The sequence below is a fragment of the Triturus cristatus genome, chromosome 4_2, assembly GCF_964204655.1.
Source record: "Triturus cristatus chromosome 4_2, aTriCri1.1, whole genome shotgun sequence".
In the NCBI taxonomy this organism is placed as follows: domain Eukaryota; kingdom Metazoa; phylum Chordata; class Amphibia; order Caudata; family Salamandridae; genus Triturus; species Triturus cristatus.
The window spans coordinates 737,669,112-737,687,293 of NC_140586.1; the positions used below are offsets into that span (position 1 = coordinate 737,669,112).

The following is an 18,182-nucleotide window of genomic DNA, read 5'->3' on the forward strand; positions in this document are numbered from 1 at the left end:
CAGATAGCTTTCTTACAGGAGACACATCTCATTACAAAGGAGGTGGGGAGACTTCAGTCAAAATGGCGGGGTACCATATGCGCCACGACTTATTCTGCGTTTGCACGGGGGGCACTGATCTGGGTGAGACCAGGAACCCCCTTCCAGGAACTCAGGAGGGTGGTAGATAAAGATGGCAGATATACGCTACTGGAGGGCCTCTTAGACGGGCAGGCAGTACTTCTTGGTAGCATTTACGCCCCCAATGTAGAACAAGACAAATTTTGGGAACACCTCACCGGGGTCCTAGCCCCTTTTGCTTCAATTCCCTGGATCCTGGGAGGAGACTATAATTGCACGCTCGACCCAAACCTAGACCGCTCGCACCCCCCCTCCGGTGCACTCTCCGGCCCACCGGCAAACTGACAGATTTCGGGCCTGGCTCACTCATTGGACACTTACCGACGCGTGGCGAATGCGCCACCCTCAGACCCAATGTACTCCTTCCATTCCATCCCGCACAATCTACGCGTCCGTCTTGACCGATTCTTATGCTCAGCAGCTATACTGCCCAAAATTACCCACACAGACTACATGGGCAGGGTCATTTCGGATCACGATGCCCACATTCTCGAACTCAACTGGCGGCCCCCACACCCCCTGTCCCTCCCTGGCGCTTGCCACGGGATTGTCTATCAGACCATGTCTTTAGGCGTGAGCAGGAGTGTAGTATCCGAGACTATTTTACACACAACGCGGGTACAGCTTCCTCCACTTTAGTGGAATGGGACACATTTAAAGTAGTGGCCCGGGTAGAATGTATGAAACAAATAACCGGAATTAAGCGCGTGTTGGAGCAAGCGCTTACCAAGGCGGAGCAACACCTCGCCGCTATCACTAAGCGGGATACCACATCCGAGGGAGAGACGCAGCGCTTAGCCGAAGCAAAAACAGCTTATCAGGCCGCCTGCGCGGATCTCCGTCAGTACAATTTTAGATCGTACGCTACACGGATGCATAAAGAAAGGGACAAAACGGGCACACTCTTGGCATGGCTGGCAAGGCAGGATACGGATATCAAACCCATCACCGAAATACTAGACTCCCGGGATGTATTGGTGCGCTCCCAGGCCAAAATTCTTGGGGCTTTTTACGGCTACTACGCGGGGATATATAATGGCCCGGCCTCAACTCCACAAGCCGTAGTGGATCGCTTCCTCGATCCCCTGACTATACCGAAAATCACAAGGGCAGATAAGGAGGCTCTGGAAACAAAGATAACAGCGGCGGATGTGACCCGCGCCTTACATGCCCTAGCCCGCAATAAGGCACCGGGATTAGATGGGTTCCCACTAGAATATTACACGACTTTCTCTATACAACTGATCCCTCGATTGGTGGAGATGCTCGCGTCTGCGCTTGAGAAGGGAGAGCTACCGAGATCTATGAGAGAGTCAGTACTCGTGACTTTCTTAAAACCGCATCGGGATCCACAGCAAATGGCCTCCTATCGCCCCATATCGCTACTATCCGTAGACTGCAAACTCCTCGGGAAAATACTAGCAGATAGATACATACAAATCATACGTCCCCTGGTCCATCCGGACCAGTGTGGATTTATCCCCGGCAGACGCACATCTCAGAACATACGCTGCGTCTTCCACATCCAAGATCAGGTGAAGGGGATTTACCCCCAGTCGGCCTGTCTCATCCTAGACCTCGAGAAGGCATTTGATTCCCTCACTTGGCAGTATCTTTTTGCGGTCCTGCAGCGAGTGGACATCGGCCCCACCCTCCTCGCATATACAAATCTTCTGTATACTAAATTGACTTCTCGGGTGCGCCTGGGCCGTTATATCTCGGCGGAGTTTGCGGTCCAGCGGGGCACGCGGCAGGGATGTCCCCCTTACTTTTTGCCCTGGCAGTCGAGCCCCTAGCCATACGACTTCGTCAGGAGGGAGCAAGATGGGGCATTCCTATAGCAGGCACCGTGCACAGTGTCTCTATGTACGCTGACGACCTGTTAATATACGTGCGAAACATTACGGAGGATTTGACTCCCCTTTGGGAGACATTGACAGAATTCGCAGCGGCCTCTGGACTACGGGTGAATTGGGATAAATCCACGGTGTACCCACTGCACCCGGGCCTACCCCCTCAGGAGGTTAGACTGGGTACTCAACGAGTGCCCTGGAGCGCGGATGCACCTCTGTACCTCGGGATCCGTCTATATAATTCCCTAACTGACATTTTCGAGGGTAACCACAGCAGGGCGTTGGTGGGCATTAGAGCTGCAGTCGGATTTTGGAGGAGTCTTCCGCTGGCCCCAATAGGACGAGTGGCTATAGCCAAAATGATTATGGTCCCACGATTATTATACTACTTTACCAATCTGCCAGTGATCCCACCTAGAACCTTTTTTCAGGACTTGGACTCCCTCCTCAGCGCGTTAATTTGGGGCTCTACCAGACATAGAATAGCACTGAAAAAACTGCAATTACCCACCACACAGGGTGGCCTGGGCGCTCCCTTATTCGAGGCCTACTTCTTGGCGTCACAACTACAGTGGCTCTCCCACTGGACGGCAGACAGGTACACTGGGGAAACACACACCATAGCGGGGCGGGTATCTGCTCCAGAGATCCGTCGCCTACTGTTCCCTGGCACCAAACCGAAACGCACATATCCCCTTCAGGTGGCAGTGGCACGAAGGTGCATGCAAAGAATTCACCGCATGTCCTCGGGAACACCCTTGTATTCCCCTTTACTCCCTTTGATTGGATGGCCCAGGCATGAACACTATTACACAAACATGCTTATCACGTGGACATCTTGTGGAATCACTGAGATGGAGTCCCTTTTTGAGGACGGACAGCTTAGGCCATTCCGAAACCTTATCGACGACTACAATCTTCCCCCGGGGCAATTCCTGCTTCACCGCCAACTACTGGATAGTTACCGGCCATACCAAGACCTCTCGAGGGGGGAACCGCACACACATCCAGATCTCCACGCGATTTTACACATGGGGGCGGGTCGCCATCTAACTACATGGCTCTATAAGGCCATACGAGAGCTGACCAATAAACCACTAGAGACCCTGCGGGCCACATGGGAGGTTGAAATAGGGCGCGTGCTTCACGAGAAGGAATGGGAGAGGGCCCTGGAGTACCCCAAGAAGGTTTCTAGAAACGCACGCTTTAAAAACATTCAGTATTACATACTCCATAGAGCTTATCTAACACCAGCACACCTTCAACGATTTTACCCTGACACGCAGTTCCTTTGCCCCAGATGCCATGCGCAGGATGCAGATTTCCAACACATGTTCTGGAGTTGCTCCGTCATCAGAACTTTTTGGCAACACATCCATACTGCACTGGGGGACCTCACAGGGATCACGTGCATGAACACGTGGGAGGCCAGCGCCATAGGTATCTTCCGCACACACAAACAATACAAGGTGCGGACTCGCTTTCTCTCCCTCGCGGTGTTATTGGCCAAACGGTGCATCGCTATGCACTGGCGTTCCCCCACCGGTCCCCCACTGGTGGCTTGGGTGGGAGCTACGCACAAATGGGCGGCAGCGGAGGAGGAAACGCTGCGGGAGGAGGAGGTGAGAGGGATCCGCAAGCACCCCATATCAATGGAGTGGGCCATGTTGTTATATCGCTTCAGGCAGTTAACCCCTGGCGAGGACTCTAACGACGACACACCTACACTGCCAACCCTGCAAATGCAGTCTTCACTCCTGACGACCCAACCCCTTCATATACTGGGGACATGATCACATACAACGCAGCATTATATCGCATACTGTCACAATTGCCGGTCGGGCCTAAGAGTCGGTTCAATTGCAATTCATTGGGGCGCCACACTCACACAACAGTTCGAGCATTAGTTTGAGAGGCCCGGACGTGAACTTCCATGCCCGTCCCCTAGTTTTTCCCTGTGTTACACCCCAGTTTAAATGACATATTCCCTATCAGAGCCCATGGGGTACACAAATTGTTTTTGTATTTTTATTGTTTCCTTTCCCTGTCAATTCTCTTTCAGTCTTTGCAGATGAGCTGTGATACCGTATACTGTGATATATGGCATAATTGATTGATGGATCTGAATACTGTACGGCATATACAATCTGAAAACGTCAATAAAAACATGTTACAAAAAAAAAAGAATATTAAGTCCTCAGGGGGACTCTCTATCCACATTGTACGGGGCGTCCTCCGCAAAGGGGGTACACAAGAGGACTCTATACTCATTCCATGGGTCCCATATTTTAGTCCATTTGCCTGGACAACCTATACCATAACTAACATTCTTGATGACCTTGCCCCGCTAAAACTAAAAAGAACCCAAATCAAAGACAGAAATCCCTGGTTCAATGGGTCCCTCAACAGCGAGAGAAGATCCCTCCGGCAGTCAGAAAGAATCTGGAGAAAGCACCCCTCAGCTGCACATTTAAAACTTCTGCGCCACGCCAGAAATGCCTACAACAGGAACATCAACTCAAAAAATAATTCTTCAGATCTGAACTGGTGAAAACCAAGAACAGACCCCGCAAACTCTTGGAATTGGTCAAACACCAATCTAACAAACTGGCCAAATCATCGAAAGAAACCCCCAAGTCACTAATATCATCTGAGGAATTCTCCTTGTTTTTCTCTGACAAAATGACAGCCTTAGGAAACAAACTTGGATCCGCTACTTACACTCAACCCCTTCCAGATCTGCCTCTTCCCTCCGCGCCGCCTCCACAGTCTTCGCCCAAAAACCAAGCGCACTGGACCGACTTCAAAATCTATGACGAACACTCCGTCTCAAAAATACTATCCACCTTAAACCCGAACAACCACTTTAATGACCCACTCCCCTCTAACTGCCTAGCTGTTGCCCCCCGATACATCATTCCTAGCTGAACTGCAATAATTAACGCCTCCCTTCTTCAGGGATCGATACCAGGCTCTCTGAAAGCCAGCCAAGTCCTCCCCATTTTAAAAAAAACGTCGCTTGATCCTGCCTCCCCTGACAACTTTAGACCTATTTCTAACATCCGACTCTTAGCTAAAGTTCTGGAGGAGTGTGTGCAACAGCAGCTGAGCCAACACATCACCAACTTCCACCTACTAGATGACTTCTAATCTGGTTTCCAATCCTGGGCACAGCACGGAAATCACCATTCTCCACATCGTGGATGATGCCCTCCAAGCCCTTGACCAAGGCAAAACCTGTCTCCTAATCCTCCTAGATCTATCCTCGGCCTTCGACACGGTCAACCATGAAAAACTACTCGAACGCCTCAAACTCAGGATGGGAATGGATGACTGTTCTTAAATGGTTTAGGTCCTTCCTCCACAACCAGTCACAGAGATTACTAATTAAGGGTAACCTGTCTGCTCCCTCTCCGATCACAGTTGGAGTCCCCCAAGGTTCAACCCTGTCCCCCACCCTCTTCCACCTTTACCTCGAACCGCTTGCTGAATACTACACGCTGCGAATATCTCATACCACATGGACGACACCCAGATCTATATCAAGATCTCCTCTCTCGAGAAGATTCTTTCCCTGAATGAAGCCTTGAAATGGACTGTCCAATGGCTCTCCTCCAATCAACTCAAACTCAACGCAAAGAACACAGAATTTCTACTAGTTTCCCCATCCAAAACCAACCCTGAGACTCCGGCATGGATTAAGGCCATCACAGCCTTAAACTGCCCTCCGACCATCGTGGACTAGGCCAAATCCCTTGGAATAACCCTGGACCGCAACTTGAACATGCGGGACCACAGCAACTCGATGGGCAAATCAGCCAGATTTCACCTGAGCTACCTAAGGAAACTGAAACCCTTCCTTGATACTCCAGACCTAAAAATGGTAGTACAGGCACTAGTCATCTCTAGACTGGAATATGGCTGCTCTGCCCACTCGGGTTTACTCACCTCGGGTGGCACCTTTAAAAGCCTGCCTCAACGCGGCCAGCAGACTACTAACAGGCTCAAGAAAATTCAACCACATTTCACCACATCTGAAAGCTCTGAACTGACTTCCTCTACAGGCCAGAATCCAACTCAAATTGGCATGTATCACGCACAAGGCATTATACTCAAACTCCCCTGCATATCTTGCCCAGAAACTTGTGATATCCGGAGGAACCAGAAACTCCTGGTCTGCCAGAGACCTCTTGCTCCAACCTGCACGTTTTTGGAAAAAGAAAACTTACAATCGGGCCTTCACTGGGGCCGCACCAAGAATATGGAACTCACTCCCGCCCGCCATTAGAAGAATCCCTTCTCTGGCTCGCTTCAAAATGGATGCCAAAACCTTCCTAATAGGCAAATTCCTCGCCTAAATTTTGCCTTCTAATCACCCAGAGACCTTGCTTTACTTCCCGTCTAATGCATCCCCCTGGAGTACCCAGACACTATCCACCCAGCACCTCCGGGAATCCCACCATGGACCCTGGGACCTTAGTTTCTCGTAAAATGTAAATGTAAAATGTACTTACTTGTCTTTTTTTAATCACTTATATATCCAGCCCCCCCCTCCAAGTCTTTTGTATACTACTGCCGATTCCTGTAAAGCGCTCTGATACCCTAACGGGTCAAGTTCGCAATCTATAAAATGCAAAAATAAAAAAATACAAAAATAAATATACATTTTAGGCAGTAAGGAAGGAGGGCAGCCTGCCGACTGATCAGAGACTGGCTACCATTGTAGTCATTCCTAAAAAAAGGGAAGCCACCACCGGCTTGCAGTTCCTACATGCCTATATCTCTTGAACCTGGAGGCCAAGGTCTGTGCAAAGTCCTTGGCCAATAGACTGAAGACAGTGATAACTACAGTGGTACACCCGCCATTTAGGTTTTGTCAAGACCGACCCCCTCTTGAGGTGGATTGGAGGTGGAAGGGACTGGGAGGAACAGATTACCCTTTAAGCTGACGCTATTCTACTGTAAGCTACCCAATTTAGCCAGAATAACCCTCAATCCACTGTGACGCGATCACATTAATTGGGATAAGTCCCTTATTTACCCCCTTACCGAGAGTAGCCCAGCTCGTAGCAGATGTTTTTCAATATTTGGGCATTTATGTAATGCGAAGTGCTGAGGAGTGTTTGGACAGAAACCTAGCTCCCCAGCTCGAACACCTCCGCCGTGATGTCGCTCACTGGCGGACGCTCCCATCAGGGACGGGCTGTGCTCTTTAAGACGATGGTCCTCCCCGACTGCTAACTGTCCATGGGCCCCATATTTTAGTCCATTTGCCTCGGCAACCTCTACCATAACTAACATTCTTGATGACCTTGCCCCGCTAAAACTAAAAAGAACCCAAATCAAAGACAGAATCCCCTGGTTCAATAGGTCCCTCAACGGCGAGAGAAGATCCCTCCGGCAGTCAGAAAGAATCTGGAGAAAGCACCCCTCAGCTGCACATTTACGGTCCCTGCGAGAGGCATGGGAGGGAGATATACGACTTATTGAAGATGACGACTGGGTGGGGACACTACAGAGTCCTAGTCAGGTTGCGATTTGTGCCCGCTTTTGGTTAGTGCAGTTAACGATACTCCACACATCATATTACTCTAGATCACTGTTACACCGCCGGGGGCAATGCAACACAGCTCTGTGCACGAGGGGATGTGGCATGGTGGGTTCCTTCTTTCATATCCTTTGGGACTGTCCCAAGGTCCAGCAATACTGGTCCATGTTGTGGCCCAAGTCACAGGCTTCACTGTCCCACTGGAGGCTGAATGACATGTTATACATAACGGTTGATGAGGTATGGCCCAAATCCCAGCAGATCTGGCTAATGTTAGCAGATGGGTGGCGAAGAGAAACATCATAAGGACATGGGGAGTAAGTAGACCCCCACCCCCGACTGTGCGGGACTGGAAGGTTGATCTAGATTGGTGCCAGAGGGCGGTAAAGGAGGTCTGCCAAAGTCAGGGCTGTCCAAGAAAATACGAAAAAGTTTGGTAACCATGGTGCAGCAAGAGGGGACTGTGAAAGGTTAATATATGGTGTTTTTTTGGGTACTGGCGGACTAGGTGTGGGATCAGTGATGTTTGTATTTACTCTATGTTAGAATTGCAAAACTGTGATGAATACTGTTGATAACAACTTATTGTAATGCCAGTGTGCCTCTTCTTTGTAATGTTTCACAAATTATTTATACAAAATTGACTCTTCTTTTGTACACTGATCAACTGTTAAATAAAAAGATTTTAAAAACAATTTCACTCAGGAAACTTTGAACAGAAAAAAATTTAATAATGCAGTGTCACAATGTAAAGGGAAACGCTTGTCACAGGATTCAGCCATTTAGTGTTCTGAAGCAGCCCATAGAGCAGAGTTATGGGTCTCCAGGAGAAGCGTTATGGAAAGTGCACCTTTGGCCTGAGAGGCCAGCTGAGTAAGCACAGCAGGTAGCCCTTCCCCAGCAGCATAAAAGCCTTTGTGTGTCAAAGCTTGTGCTTTCATGCAATATTCGGAATGCAGGAGATAAAGCAAGATAAGTAAAACAACCCTTAAATTCTGCTCTTCAGCGATAACCCAACATAAATATCCCTGCGGCTATGCATTTACGGACCAGCTGGGAGGGGTGGGCAGCAACAAAATTACAGGTGGGTGTGTTTTGGAGGGGTTGGGGGAAGCAGAATAAGAGGGAGGTGGCTAAAAAACACATGCACGCTCTTGGATCGTGAACGAAAAATAAAAAATGTGCTCCCTATACGTGAGCAGTGGAAGGATACAAGAAAGTCAATCAAAAGAATTGTAAAGAGGTTATGCTTCAAGTCTTGGACAAACATTAGAAGAGGAAGGCAAGTCATCAAATAAGAAGCAAGCAAAGATGTGACACTATAACAAACCAACGATAGGCAATGTATGGGTTCTTATACCACTGTAAGGTCATAATAGGCCTTTCATAACCAGACCACTTGTGCGGTCAGGTAAGCGAGACCTAAAAACACTTACTCGTAGTCTGACACAACCTCGGCGTGAACCTCTCATCATTTTGTCCTTCGACTGAAAGAAAGAAAAAAAAGCAGATAAAAAAACTTTGCTGTAACACAAATATATTGCAAATCACAGAGTATCAACAGCAAACATGCACTTCATTAGCAATCAAGGGAATGGGTTACATAGAGCAAGTTACTGCTTGGTCTACAATCTACTCGCTCTCGCTGAGCAAAATCAAATGCGAAACAAATACTTTTTTTAGTGCTGTAGGGGTAGAGTATGAATTTAAGTTTTGGGATCTTTATAATGCAATAACCATTGTACCTGGGTGCATTCTCGATGCACTAAGGACGAACACCACAGAGTAAAACTGAGACAGTGCAGGTCAAAAGATAAGCAGAAAGGATGGGAATAGGCACACTTGCTTTCTTTAACCCCTATTGTGAATAGGACGAACTTTCACATCCTCCACACTACCTCTGTAAATCGGAGCTTGCACTCAATAGGGAATGGACAATATGACCAACATTTTGTTTCCGACTCCGCCTACGCAGTTCCCTTATGCCACCCAAGACGGGTAGAAATCTTATTTTAGTTTTATTTTATTTTATTTAATGCATTTATATAGCGCAAACTTTACTCAAAGGTGTCAGAGCGCTTTACAAAATAACCAAGTAAGTTAGATACGGTACACAAGATACACTAAACACGCTAACAAGTTACATATATACAGTTACAAAGGTACACAAGAAAGACGGAGCACGTTAACAAGTTACATCTATGCAGTTCCAGCTCCGCCTATTTGCATATTTATATTGTAAAAAAAGAAAAGGTGTCAGAGTTAGGTTAAAACAAGAGTAAAATACATATTTACAAAGTTGTCCACATGGGAGTACTAGATGGCCGTAAAGGTCCAGAAAAGGGTTGAATTATTCCAGGAAATGTCTTTGGAGGAGGAGAGTTTAAAGATCAGTTTTGAAGGTACCTGAAAGAAGTGGTGGTTCGGAGGGATGGAGGAGATGAGTTCCAGATTCTGGTTGCATTACCAGAGAGGGATTGAGCCATAGATCTTTCCCTTTTGAAGGTAGGAGGTTTGAGCAGTAAGTTGTCCGCATTGCATGAAGGTCTAGAGCCGCCCCAGATTTTGAGTTTATTAGCCAGATAGCGAGAGGTGGATGTGTGCAAGGCTTTGTGAGTGATACAGGCAGTCTTGTAAATTGACAAAATTGACCTAGTTTCAATAGGAAGCCAGCGAAGAGACAATAGTAAGGGTGTGATGTGATCATTTCTTTTAGCCCCATATAGGTAGCGAACTGCTGAGTGGAGGATGGATTTTAGAGGGAAAAGGTGGGATTTGGGGAGTCCAGCAAGGAGAGAGTTGCAGTAGAACCAAAGATTAGACTAAGGTTTTAGGTCTTGTTCAGGAAAGAGGCGCAGAACCCCCCGAGAAGGCGCAGTTGGTAGCGTGAATTCTTGACGATGGAATTGATATGGGACTGTAAGTTGAGCCTTTTGTCTAGGATGACGCCTAGCGATTTGGCACTGTCAACAATGATAGGTTTGTTGGTGAGAGTGTTTAGATTGTTCATCTAAGATTGGATAGGAGGAGGATATAGTGAGGTCGAGAGGAGAAGGAACATTGTTTTGGAAGGATTCAGAATTATTTGATGAGTTAACATCCAGTGGTGGATGGAGTGGAGAGTGGTGTTAAGAAATGAATGTAAGATACCTTTAGGTAGATTTGGGTGTCATCCGCATATAGGTAAAAAGGGACCCCAGAATATTTTTAGGAGATTACCCAGTGGTTCAATATAAAGGTTGAATATTGTGGGCATGAGGATCGAGCCTTGAGGGACGCCTTGTCCAACAGTCATTGAAGTGGAGAAACAATTTGCTATTTTGATCATCTGGGATCTGCCCGAGAGGAATGATTCGAACCATTTGAGCACTGTGCCTTCAAAACCCATTCTTAGCTTTAAAGTGTTCAAAAGAGTGTTGTGATCAACAGTGTCAGAGGCTGTGGATAGGTCAAGAAGGATCAGGAGACAAGATTCACCAGAGTCAAGTACTTGCAGGACATCATCGATCACTTGAAGTAGGGCTGTTTCAGTACTGCACCCTTGGGTAAAACCAGATTGGAATTTGTCAAGGAGGAAGTTGACCTTAATGTTCTGGGAAAGTTGCTTCGCCACACAACTTTGTGTAATTTTAGCAAGAAAAGGGAGGTTGGTGATTGGGTGGAAGTTGTTGAGATCTTTCGCATAAGCAGAGAGTTTCTTAAGAAGTGGAATAACCTGTCCTGTTTTAAGGGCAGCAGGAAGGAAGCATCGGTTGAGGAAGAGGTTTATCAGACTGGTCCACTAGGAGAGTGTGTGGGTGTAAAAGTTGATGGCAATGTCACTGGGGATGGGGGTCGATGGAATGGTTTGAGGGTTTAGTTTCTAGAATGCTTTCAAGGAGGGTCGTTTCGGTGATGGTACCAAAGTTCTGCCACAGAACTAAAGATTTGCGGTCCTCAGGGGGGTAAGATGGGTAACCTAATCCACAAGTGATTTAACTTTTTCATCAAAGAAAACTGCAAATCCTTCCGCTATCTTAGGGGTAGTCAAATATGGTGGGAGAGGGAGAGAAGTTGGTGCTTTTGATAAGGTAGAATAACTTTTTAGGTCTGTTTTTGGCAGAATCGAGGAGGGTTCTGAAGTGCATTGCTTTTTCATGGAAGATGTGTTTGTGGTAATGAGATCTTGCGAGGTGGAGATTGGATAGATTGGTGGTGGAGGGAGAAGGTCTCCATAGTTTCTCAAGGTTCCTCAAGTTTTCTCTTTCTTCGTAGAGGGATTTATTGAACCACGGAGCAGAAGGAGTGGGTCTTTTCTTTTTACTTTGCAGTGGAGCAACCATATCAATTACAGCTGAAAGAATGGTCAGACATTGGATGGTCATGTCGTTAACATCAGAGGAGGGGTCTAAAATTGGAAGTGAGCTCATAGCCGTGTTGCATAAAATATCAAGCTTGATGTTTTTGGTGTTGCGGTAAAAGGTAGTAGTTCTTTTACATTGGCCAAGACTAACAGAATGTGATAGGTGCAGAGAGACGGGGATGAGGAAGTGGTCCAACCAGTCTACTGCTATAGGATCAACAGCAGTTAGCATATCTACTTTGAAGATAACTAAGTCAAGAATGGAGCCCTTCGAGTGATATGGTTTTGTGTTACGTTGAACAACATCATTTCCTACGAGAAAAGTGACAAGTCTGTTGGCCGCTGAATCTTCCAGATTGCCCCAGTGGAGATTAAAGTCTCCCCAAAAAATCTGTTTGTTGCTTTGAGAGTATTGGTCGCTTGCAAAGTCAGTGAATTCCTCTGTGAAGGCGGAGCTGTCACCGGGAGGGTGATAGATGGTATGAAACCGGACAGGGGAGTTTTGCTGTATTTGAAGCTCCAGAGAAAGTCATTTGAAGGTGCGGAAAGAGTTTCTGGGAAAAGCTTTGAGATGAAGGGAGTTCCTGAAGATAACTGCTACACATCCCCCGACATTATCTTCTCTATCATTCCTGAGAATGGAATATTCAGTGGGGAGCAGAAGATCGAAAGAAGAATGAGAAGTGCCGTTGAGCCAGTTCTCAGTAAGGAAAAGTATATCCAGGTTGTAAAGATTAATGATGTCTGAGATTTCCAACTTGTGTTTGTTCGCGGATCTACAATTGTGTAGCAGACAACAAACCTCAGAGATGACAGTTTTGGTGAAGGGGGAGTCAGCGCTTTTAGGGGTGATAGGCATTATGTTCCTGAGATTAGGTGACTGGATTGAAGGTGGTTGATGTTTGGTGCGGTAGATGGTTGGTATAGTGCAATGATTAGTGTTAGCTGGCGATAAGAAGGTGCGGGAGTTGGAAGAAATGTAGCTAGCCAAAAGGTTGGAAATGTCAGTTGGTGACAGTTTGTGTGAGGCTTTTCTGGGACGTGGGAGCAGGGTACTCCTCGGGAGGTGGGGGAAGTTAGTGTTCGCCAAGGGAAGTAGGGAGTTGGGGAGAGTGGAAATTTTGGTACTTAGGTGGGAGATGGTAATTTCAAGCTCGGAGATAGACGAGATGAGAAGTCCTAATTTATTTTCTAGGGAGAGCAGAGCTGGAATGCAAGATTGTTCGATGGGTGCAGAGAGGGTTCCGCTGGAGAGGGAGAGCATGGAGAGGGGGTGGATGCATGACTATGTAATGGAGGGAGACTCATCAAGAGATGTTGATTGGAGGTAAGTGTTGGTGCAGCTGAGGGGGAGAGAGAATCATCTGGACATGCATTAAGTAAAATAGAGGTATTGACTTCTAGCTAAGGAAGAGAAAGGTGAGGTCTGTAGAGGGAGGACGGGGGAGGGGATAGAAGTGGGACATAGGAAGGCAGAAAGTTGGGGGTGGAGAGAAGAGGGCGAGGTGGATAATGTGCGTAAACTGGGTGCCATGAGTGCATGGGGGCAGGAAACAAGCACGAAAAAGGAGGTAGCCCAAGCTTGTGGTTATAGAAAGTGTAAAATTCTGCTAGGTTAGGGGAAAAGAGAGGGAAAGGGGGGAAAGTTGTCATAAGGGGGTAGTGGTTGAAGCAGCGGTTCTGGAGTGTTGGGGGGAGTGGGGAGAAATGAAAGGGGTTTTCCCAGTAATCATAAAAAAGGGGGAGGATAAGAAGGGAGGGCATAGGCTGGAAAGTCAGGATGTCGGAAAGATGGATTCAATAGGGAAGAGGATAATTTGTTTGGGTGGCGTTCTGTAGAATTCCAGGCCGGTATAGGGGTGTAGATGAGGGAGCAAGCCATTGGCTGGAAAGGAGTGTTGAGGGAAGCATCCCAGATGGGGAAGGTGGGGTTGGGGGGAGGGGAAGCAGGTGTTAAGGAGGGGAACGGGACTGCCAGGGGGAAGGCTGTGTCCCAAGGGAGAACTGCAAACTAGTGTCCTGGAGGGTAGGGTGAGGCGAGGAAGAATTGAGGGAGGGGGTAGATGGAGACTGCGAAATGGTGTTCCGGTGGGTAAGGGGAGGGGAGAGAAAATTGAGGAAGGAGTTAGATGGGGATTCTGGAGGAATCGAGATGTCAGGGATGGAGAGCAGGGATAGAAATAGGTGGTCGAAAAGAGAGACAAGTGTCTTTGGCTTGGATCAGGACGGTGATGTTGTTGTAAAGTGAGATAGAGAGTGAGCCATCGAAACAAGCTGAGGGGAGATTTTGAGTTAGTGCCCGTGTGGGATTGAGGAGGAGGAGGAAACGTTGAGGGAGGTATTGAAAATGGTGGTCCATAGAGGGATGTTGCGGGTGAAGAACATGAGATCGATTTTGAGCCATCCATATCGACCACTATGGTATTAGTCAATGAAATGGGAATCGGGAAATTGTTCACGGGGGTTGTGTTTGAACCTTTTTGCTGATGCTTTGAGCAGATTCGGGGGAGAAATGATCTTGAAACAGTTGGCTCCAGCCTTAACTCGTTTGGATGCCATATTTGTAAGATGAAGGGGGTAAAGGGAGGGAGATGTGGGAGAATAAGAGAACGCCACGGGTGAAGTGAAGGCAAGAAGTAGTAGAAGGAGGAGATGACAGATTAATCAGGAAGAATTGAGTAAGAAGGGCGATCAGAGGGGAAGGGCGAGGAGTATAACCCATTTCAAATAAGGGGAAGATGATGTAGCCAAGCCTCTAGGGCAAGAAATGTTATAGTTGGGGCACGTTGCTTCCGCGGATCTTCTGCAGAGCATATATTTCTTTTGGCAAAGTTAAAAGTGTCTAACCACTTCAGCGATTGGTCTGTTATTGTGTCATTCACATTTTACTTCCATCCAGCACAGCATACAGCATGAGGTAATAGGCCAGCCCAATTAAGCAATTGTCTTTTATTGTGTCATTCACACTATGCTTTCACCCACCACAGCATACAGCATGGGGCAATGGGTCAGCCCACATCAGCCATTGGCTACCTAACTATTAGTGAGAGCAAGAGGATTTCAAACAGCCCTCTACGAAGTAATACAATATTTATTGTAGTTAAATCAGCCAATTAAATTACAAAAAATAAATGTTTCATGGTAATAAAGTCATTATAAAAACTAAGGCCAGCAGGCCTCTACCGTTATGCTTCAGAACAAGCTAACAGTGGGCTGGTCTTGCCTATTTAAAATGCCTGGTTTTATCAGCAGATCCAGTCTGAAATAAGCTAGCTCAAGGAATTTAACAAGTTTACTGACAAAAACAGTTTATCTGGAAAGAGAAGAAGCAACTCATTGCATCCTTAACTGTTCTTCCATTGTTCTCAATAAAGGATTGGTGCAAGTACTTCCTTCTCAAGTGCAATAATTTTGGGCAAAAGCATAGTATAGTATATGATCCAAAGATTCAGAGTTTTAAATACATAGCCGACAGGGACTATGAGAATGTAGGTATGTTTTTCAGGAGACATCAAATTCAACAATAAGGATGTACAACAATCGAAAGGGAAGAAAGACATTTAATCTTTTTGACAGCTCCAGAGTCAGGACCAAGATACAGCCATTTTGAGGAACTGTTGCAAGGAAGAATCTAGTAGTAAATGGTGTGTGTTTGTATTTATGTCATTATTGTGACTGAGTTGCATCAAGAAATTAACCCCATCATCAAGAAGCCCATAACCGACTCAAATCAACAGTGCAACTTACGACCAATCTCCCTGTTCCTATGTCCATTCAAAATGATTGAGAAGGCCATCAACAAGCAATTCACATCCCACCTCGAACTTTACCATATTCAAGACAACACTCAACCAGGATTCTGAAAGAACCACAGCACCAAAACAGCACTAATCACGGCCACTGACTACATTAGAATCCTCCTGGACTGAGGAGAAACAGTGGCCCTCATCCGGCTCGACTTCTCCACAGCCTCCCATAACACCTTCATCAGAGGACTCCATGTGATTGGCATACAAGGATCTGCTCTGAAATGGGTCTGTTCATTTCTCACAGAAAGAACCCAAATGGTCAGGCTGTCACCCTTCACATCAGAGACCAAGAGATTGATTTGCAGAGTCCCACAGGGATTGTCCCTTAGCCCCACCTTTTTCAACATATACGTCACACTGCTCGGCAACATCATCTAATCACAAGACATCACCGTCCTCTTCAATGCTGATGACACCCAACTCATTTTCCCCCTGGCGAGCAAGACAACGATCACCAGGACTAACTTTACAAACTGCATGACCATGGTAGCAGACTGGATGCAAACCAACTACCTGCAGTTCATCTCTGACTAAACAGAAGCACTGGTCTTTGGCAACAAGACCTTCTCATGGGACTCCACCTGGTGGCCGTCCGAGCTAGGACCAACACGCACACCTCACAGACCATGCAAGAAATCAAGGGATCATCCTAGATGACAAGCTCAACATGACGGCTCAAGTCAATGCAGTGTGCACCTCCTGCGTCTACCTCCCACACAAGTTACGAAAAGATGTTCAAATGGTTGCCTCAGAACACCAGAAGGGCCATCACACAAGCACTCATAACCAACAGGCTGGACAACAGCAACATTCTCCACACCGGAATTTCCAAACAACTCCTACCCAGACTCCGGGCTATCCACAACACCAGTGCAAGACTCCTACTCGACCTCTCACACCGCAGCCAAATCACACCACACCTAAAGAAGCTTCACTGGCTCCCCATTCACAAGTGCAGCCAATTCAAACTTCTCACGCACACATACAAAGCCCTACACCACACAGGACCAGAATACCTGAACAGTTGCATACACTTTCACCAACCCATGAGACACCTACCGTTTGCCTCACTCTCACATATTCCCTGCATCTGCAAAAGCAAAAATGGAGGTCATTCATTCTCCTACATTGCACGCAAGGCATGGAACAACCTCCCTTAACACATCAGAGCCTCCTCCTCACTTCTTGAGTTTCACAAGAATTGAAGTTCTGGCTATAAGCATAAGTACCTTGAGGACCTCACACGTGCACACCTGCCCAAGCGACTAGATATCCTCCCTGGTGATAAGTGTGCTATACAAATCAATATAACATAACAAGCACAACTGGTGCAACTGACAGTAGAGCATAACCCAATCAAGAGTGCAGGCAGGGACAGTGCAGGGCAGAGGGAGACTTCTCATTTGGCTGCCTCGTAAAAGAGTTCAGCCACAAATTAACCCATATACTGAAGATGTTAGATGTAAAAGTCAATACTGCAATTTACTTGCCTAGGGACAACTTCCACCTTTTTTGAATGATGTCTTTCTTGCGCGGTTGTCGCAAAACAAATCTGCCTGCTGAACAGCTTCTGCGGAGCTTGGAGACACTCTGGTGCCTCACTCTAATCTACAGTGTAGACTGCCCCTTCACTTGGGGAACTGAAAAAACGTCTGGCCCTTACTTACACTCCTCATGCCCATAATGCACAAACTAACTTTATAGTCTTTTTGGTCGACTCATACAGTTTGGGCAACACCTGGCTGTGCATCAGTTGTGACAAGAGTTCGTTTTTTGATTCTGCAGCACATTTGAATAATAACTCTGCAGCACTGCCCAGGGACCATCAATAGCATGACAGGTTTTTGCCAAGTTACCAAGTTACCAGAAATGTATACTTCTGGGGAGAATATAGCAGTCAATGAGTCGTTGATCCAATATCAAGGGCAGCTGCTGTTTAAGCAGTACATACGAATATGTGACGTTACAACGCGATCAAAATGATCGCAGAACGTTACATCGCAGTTTTTACAACGTAAGTCGTTACAACAACTTGCACTGGAGGGCGCTGGACTGAGGAATAGTATGATTTAGTATTCCAGTCTACGTACAGTAGGGAAGGTGTTGGAATAGTAAATCATACTATTCCAAAGGTTAGAGCGCCATCCAGTGCAAGTCGTTGTAACAACTTGTGTTGTATTACTCGCGATGTAAAGGCATTGCGATGCAATGCCCGCGTGGTAATGGATGTTTCCCTAACATACCAAATAAAAAAACATATTACGCCCTCAAGCTGTACATGTTCTGCAGGAGCGCCACAAGTTAGGTATACATCCTGACAATATACAGAGAAGGATGCCAAAATAAATACTGCAGGTTGCCTCAACATATTCGGAATAAGTAAGAAGATTGAATGGAGCTTGCACAATCACTCCTTCATCAAGGTAACAACCTTTATGTGGATAAGATCTATACAAGAGCCCCAATATTCCACGAGCTGTAAAATGATGGAACTGTGGCTTGCAGTACGA

The 18,182-nt window shown here is 46.7% G+C and overlaps 1 protein-coding gene across 9 annotated transcripts in view; it reads right to left on the reverse strand.

Moving 5' to 3' along the window:
• The window catches only part of OSBPL9 (oxysterol binding protein like 9), a 1,355,357-nt gene that overhangs the window by 1,230,250 nt on the left and 106,925 nt on the right, over positions 1-18,182 (reverse strand). For all 9 annotated transcript variants that reach the window (XM_085602637.1, XM_085602632.1, XM_085602635.1 and 6 more), the window contains exon 2: positions 8,958-9,008. In XM_085602637.1, the coding sequence (XP_085458763.1) occupies positions 8,958-9,008 (51 nt within the window). The remainder of the gene's footprint in view (positions 1-8,957; positions 9,009-18,182) is intronic.